Source organism: Lactuca serriola, chromosome 7, assembly GCF_051521515.1.
Source record: "Lactuca serriola cultivar US96UC23 chromosome 7, Lser_US96UC23_V15, whole genome shotgun sequence".
Taxonomy (NCBI): domain Eukaryota; kingdom Viridiplantae; phylum Streptophyta; class Magnoliopsida; order Asterales; family Asteraceae; genus Lactuca; species Lactuca serriola.
This window is the reverse complement of record NC_136414.1, coordinates 9,060,783-9,067,529: the sequence shown is the minus strand read 5'-3', so window position 1 is coordinate 9,067,529 and position 6,747 is coordinate 9,060,783. Positions and strand designations below refer to the sequence as shown.

The 6,747-nt window shown below is 30.6% G+C and overlaps 1 protein-coding gene across 1 annotated transcript; it reads right to left on the bottom strand.

Moving 5' to 3' along the window:
• Positions 1-231: 231 nt before the first annotated feature.
• LOC145062105 (cytochrome P450 76T24-like) lies at positions 232-3,160 on the bottom strand. The gene is made up of 3 exons (XM_079009740.1): positions 2,652-3,160; positions 1,120-1,551; positions 232-994 (listed from the first exon to the last, which is right to left on the bottom strand). The coding sequence occupies exons 1-3, from the start codon at positions 3,144-3,146 to the stop codon at positions 386-388; spliced, it is 1,536 nt and encodes a 511-aa protein (XP_078865866.1). The 5' UTR covers positions 3,147-3,160; the 3' UTR covers positions 232-385.
• Positions 3,161-6,747: the final 3,587 nt, after the last annotated feature.

Genomic DNA, 6,747 nt, shown 5'->3' with positions numbered 1-6,747 from the left:
TGTATAAAATGCATAACCCTCTCATCCGACGTCCGTTTAAATTGTCTTTATATTGTTGAACTCTTATCAACGAGATCTTCAATTCTCTTTTAGATTGTTTCGGCTAAAAATTGACCGATCAAAAATTCAATTTCTGAGCTATATACTACTATGCTGAATCTTAGAAAAATTGTAACTTTCTCTAATGAAGTCGGATTTAGACATTCTCTATATGCACGCTTTCGGTTCAACAAATAATTTTAAGTATCAATATAAAACCATCATTTTTTTAATTTCTTACATTTACATTTTGTTCATAATGACAAGGATCTTCTCAAATATCATGCTGTCATGATTATAAGGTATATGATATTATTATGATCCAATGACAACGATCTAAAAACCATCAAAGTTTGATCGGAATGGCCATGAATGGTACTTTTCTTGGTAATGTGAGCCCAAACTTCTCCTCCATATCCATATCTTGTGCTCTTATATTTCCTTCAAGTTTCCACTTAAACTTATGAATCAAAGATCCCAACATTATATGCAACATTCTATGAGCAATATTCAATCCCGGGCATATCCTCCTACCTGCACCAAATGGAATAAACTCATAATCTTGGCCTTTATAGTCAATCTTGACTTCTAAAAATCTTTCAGGCATGAACCTTTTTGGGTTTGGCCAAATGTTACGGTCACGCCCCATAGCCCAAACATTACAAATGATTTGTGCATTTTTAGGCACGATGAAACCTTGAACTTCTACATCGTGTATAGCTTGGTGAGGAATAAGAAAAGGGACAGGTGGATGTAGTCGCAAAGTTTCTTTTATAATAGCTTGTAAGTACGGGAGCTGAGATATATGTATTTCTTGTATATTCCCTTTGTTGTTTTGCATGAGTTTTATGATCTCTGATCGAGCAGTTTCCATTTTCTCTGGGTTATGGATAAGCTCGGCCATTGCCCACTCTAATGTGCCTGATGTTGTATCGGTTCCCGCGATAAATAAAGCCTACAATAATTAATGAAGTTTTTAACATAATTATTCATCAAAAACTAAACCAATCCAAATAGTTTGGTCCGAGTATGATTCGGCATATGAAACTTATACACTATATTATAAAATGATTGACTTACATAGAAGAAATGTCTCATGTCATCTCGACTAAAGATTGACTCATCTTTCTGGACAAGGTTGAGCAACAAGTCCAAAACATCAATGTTTGTTGACATTGAACTCGATCTTAATTGCAAGCGTTGATTAATGATTCTATCGAAAATAGTCAACAACTTTTTACCATAAACATTTCCTTTCCGTACTAATCCTTGTGGATCCAAAGGTTTTAATATTGGAAAAAAGTCGGCTAGATTCGGCTTCCCAGCTAATTCCACCAAAGCCATCACGGCTTCCTTAAACTCTTGTGATGAAATAGTATCGTATTGAGCAAAATCAACAGAGAATATAAATTTTGAGAGAACGTTAAGAGTTGTTGTGAAGGCACTTGCACCTATATTCACAACCTTTTCATTTGTACAACATCTCTGGACATGGTTAAGAAGTTCTTGTACCTAGATGTATAAACATAAAAATCTAGTTAAATAGAGTTTTTTAATAAATAAATGTTAGTTTTTTTAGTGAAATGGGTGTAGATTGTATCTTTATTTGAGTTTTTTAATAAATAAATATGAGTTTTCTTTGAATTAATTTAGTATATATAAAAAAAATCTTCTGAAAAATCTTTAAACTTTCAACCTATTAACAAAAAAGTCATCCCTAATTGTTTATTTACAATTAGACCTAGAAAACTGGCATTAACCGGGTACATTCGTTATTTTGCAAACGTTATCGGTATTTTGGGCTTAATCGTAAAAAAATTCGGGATGACTTTTGCGTTAATAGAACCAAACTTTAGGAACTTTTCTGGAGATTTCTTTTTTCTAAAATAGTGATAAACTACAAGTGAGTTTTTTGAATATGATTTGCCCATTAGATACCTACTTTATATCTGAATTCTTTGAATAATCAAGTGGCATCTAACTATATATAATTCTGTATTCTGAATCTTAATCTCACAGCCTCAAAGGTGCACACATAATCCAATTAGAGAAATTAAATATTTTTATTTTTCTTCCTACATATCTTCCTACCCATATAATAACAAATATCTTAAAATATAATTAATTATTTTAAAATATAATATTTATTACCATTTTATATGTGTAAAAAGATAAATAAAAAGACAAGATACGAAGATATTTCTAATCCAGTTATCCAACTTTAAATGAACCAACACCAACGCGTTAAAACAGGCCCAAATTTTTATTGGCTTGTCCATATCTTGGTCCGGTTCAGAGTTATTACTCGTTGTGCAATTTATAAATAAAAACCGATTCGAGTACAACTTAAGAAATACGGTCAAGGCCCGGTCTAGTTATTAGTATTTTTAATACTTACTTTTTGGAGTAAAAAGTTGCTGAAAATGTATTTATAGTATTTCTTTTTTTAAATATATAAAAGAACGGTTTAAGGAACATATCCATGGGTCGGTTATGCATGGGTCTGTATTGACACAATATTTACTTTGAATTAATACATACGGTATTATATTATATATAATAATCAAATATAAATGTAAACGGAAGCTCGAATTTTCGAATATGACTCGTACCTTCTCCCCACGTAGGAGTTGGCTATCATCTAGACGTTGTACGGAGAACAAATATTCTCTACCTATTCTTCGTAGTTTACGCCACTGCTCTCCTGTTGGCAACCACGCTATGGAGTATTTATCATGGTCAACTATCCGGGCGGTGTCGGGAACTGCTCTACCAGAGAAGGATATATCATGAGTGTGAAAGAACTCTTTGGCAATATCAGGTGATGAAACAACTATCGTTGTTCTACTTCCAAGCTTAAGTGACATCAAAGGACCATAACGTTTTGAGAGTGTAGCCAGAGACTGATGGGGTTTGTCGCTGAGTTTTAACAGGTTTCCGATGACCGGAAAAGGATAAGGCCCTGGGGGAAGCCGGGAGTTGTGGCGGCCGGAGATGGTGATCAGGGCGTAGATGATTGTTAGAAGGGAAGAAAATATGAGAAAGAAGGTTGGATAATCCATAGGTTTATGTGTGTGTGTTGTTGTAATCGCACTCCATATATGCATTTTTTGCGGGGTGTCATGACATGTGTAACAACCTAATTTAGTACTAGTTTACATGAATTGTCTTAAAAAGACTTTTGGCACGACATCATTTCAGAATTATCTATTTACTTTTGGGTACTTCAAAATATGTATGAATATTATATACACGGTTTGTCGGTTTATGATTTGCAAAGAGAAATTTAGTGACAAATTTCTTCTAAATGTAAAGATAGGTACATCTTCAAATGTTTAACTTCAAAGGATTTGATTATAGATCAATTCATTTTACTTTTGATTATATATATATATATATATTTTGATTCTGGATTCTCGATGTGATCTTTGGTGTATTTCGATCCATAATGCTCCTATTTGACTCCACTGTTCTGCAATCTTTTCTTTTTGGTTTCGAATAGTAGTAGATCATGTAGATGTCTCAAATTGGTTTGGACTAACTGGATGAAGAGCCCTACTTTCTTTGTAACTGTAACGTTTCCTTCTGTTGTTTATCCTCCATAGTGTCTTGCTACTAGGGTCTGGGCGTGAATAAGAATCCAATAGATAAAAAAAAGGGTATATTAAAATTTATTAAAAGTTTATATAATATCCCAATAATAAAATAAATGTGCATGACACATTGACACCTACCACTTAAAAGTTTACCCGGAATATAGACATATTAAAATATTTAATTTTTTGGTTTGTTCATTTTTTTTTGGTGTGTATATATATATATATATATATATATATATATATATATATATATATATATATATATATATATATATATATATAACAAACTTTTTGGAAATATTCACATGATCATTATGACCGACTGTAGCATGTTACATCCGGTCATAATGATCATATGTAACACTTTCAAAAAGTTCATAACCTAAATGTATACAAACAAAAATAGTTACTCAGATATGAACAAACCGAAAAGGTAAGAGTAAATTACACGAATAGTCCTTGTGGTTTGGGTAATTTGCGTGTTTAGTCTATAACTTATTTTTTTAACGTGGATGGTCCTTATTGTTTATTTTTGTTGCGCGTTTAGTCTCTGTCTTACCTAAAAAGACTATTGTGACATTATTAATTTATTTTTAATTAATTTTTTATTATGTATTTATTTTTTATATATTTAAAAAAAATAAATAGACTTCAACATATATATATATATATATATATATATATATATATATATATATATATATATATATATATATATATCTTCACCCTAAATCTGAAACCACATTTGAAAATTTTAATTTAGGTCCCACCTGTCACCTTCTCGTCTTTTATCCTTCTCAAATTCTATTTTTTTCCATCTTTATTGACATCGATGTCTTCACCAACCCTTATTTTTTCGGTCCTTCAACTTCGGTGAACCAACACTACAACCCATTGTCTCTTCATCGAATTTACACCACCACAACCCAATACATTACAATCCTTGTAAGAAAAGAAAATTGATACAAAAAAGAAAATTTTGAGAACCAGATCAATTGAAGACCATAACTTGAAATGCAAATCAAAATTTGAAACTCTATTAACAACATTCTAAGCTTTAAATCATCAAACGGTATTATATATATATATATATATATATATATATATATATATATATATATATATATATATATATATATATACACACATATACATTATTGGTCTCCATTTATGATACTTTTAGTCTTTAGTAAAGTTAAATTTTAATATTTAATATTTTAAACAATAAAATTCTACAAAACGACGATGCGTTTTTTTCCATGTCAAATCTAGTTTTTTTTTTTTAACAAAGTAGTGTATTTTAAAAGACATTTACAAAAATTTTGTGGTTTTAAAAATATTTACCATTTAAGTTAAATTTTATACCAAATCAAAATTAGAAGGTAAAATAAAAAAGAAAATAAATTGATTTACGATAGTAATTAACTTTTTGGTTTGTTCACATTTGGATAACTGCGTTTTGTACACATCTAGGTAACAAACTTTTTGGAAGTGTTCACATATGACCACTATAACCGGATGTAACCTATTATAGCCAGTTATAATGGTCATATGTGAACATTTCGACATAATTATATACCTAGATGTGTACCAAAAAAAAAGTTACTCATATATGAAAAAACTGAAAAATTAATTACCTTAATAAGTCTATTTCCCACACTAAAAATATCAAGATAAACCTTTATACGGAACATACAATCATTTGCTGACTATAATAATTGCTAGCTAGTACGTAGGCCTGACAATCGTGTCGTGTTCGGGTTGACGTGTCGCGGGTTGGCGGGTCAAAATATGCCAACCCAGACACGACCCATTTAAATATACAGGTCACGGGTTGGCGGGTCACATGTTGGCGGGTTTGGAACATAAACCCATATATGACCCGTCAACCCATTTATTTATACGGGTTCATAGGTTGGCAGGTTCGTAGGTCAGATTTAGGTCCGTGGTTCCGAATTTTAGACATTTAAGTCTTAAACATCCAAATGAAAATTAAAAACATTCATAGAAACATGTTACAGACTTAGCCTTATAGGTTACGACTTACGACTTTAGACTATCCACCACGAGTCAAAATGTCAAAACAGTCAAATGGTTTGTGAATCAATTGTATATATTATATAATACTTATTAAATATTAATACTTGATACATAAATACATTTAAAAATAAAACAATTTTTTTATTAAGAATATAAACGGGTTGGCGGGTCAATCCATTTATTTTTTTAGAAACTCATATATGACCCGTTTAATAAACGGGTTGACGGGTTGAAAAACTCACCCAAAACCCATTTATTTCGTATCGTGTCGCGTGTCGTGTCGAAAATTGTCAGTCCTACTAATACGTGCTCCTAACTATAGGTGATGACAAACATACTATTTAATATAAGCCTAAGATGGTACACGTATTTTTCAAGTTTATAAATATAACATCGATATTCTCCAAACTCATAAATACACCTAACGTATAGTAGTATTTTAAATATTATTTGACTTTTAATGGAAAACCAACCCTAACATATATCTTGCAACTACATATGATAATATAATTGCATAAAATAAAAAAAATATTATTAAATATGATATTTTACATTTTACAACATCACGATGATATATAAAGCATAATTATAAGTTTATATAAAACCACTGCAACGCAAAACACTATATACGATAGACTAAATTCATCCTTAATAGCAACATATTCTCTTCTTACCCGAATTGTAAAACCTTAATTTTAAAGACGTTTGTGGCGGATTATTGACTAAAACAAACTGGTGACAGTATGTTTTTTAAACGGCAAATACAAATATATATACTAAATTACTCTTAAATTATTTCACTTATGTCCACAGTGAGACTTGAAACCTCGACCTCAAGGATGGACGACAACAACGGATATCATCGCAAATATTTAGACGGTTATTGACACACACACACACACACACACACACACACACACACACACACACACACACACACACACATATATATATATATATATATATATATATATATATATATATATATATATATATATATATAAAAGAAGGGTAAAATTGTATATTTACATTATTTTTAAATTAGGAAACACAAATTTAAAAATGGAAT

Excerpts from the sequence above, each read along its gene's own strand:
- LOC145062105 (XM_079009740.1), bottom strand. The coding sequence starts at position 3,146 with ATGCATATATGGAGTGCGATTACAACAACACACACACATAAACCTATG. Across the intron at positions 1,552-2,651 it reads AACTCCTACGTGGGGAGAAG|GTACAAGAACTTCTTAACCA; the intron begins GTACGAGTCATA and ends TTATACATCTAG. Across the intron at positions 995-1,119 it reads ACATGAGACATTTCTTCTAT|GCTTTATTTATCGCGGGAAC; the intron begins GTAAGTCAATCA and ends TAATTATTGTAG.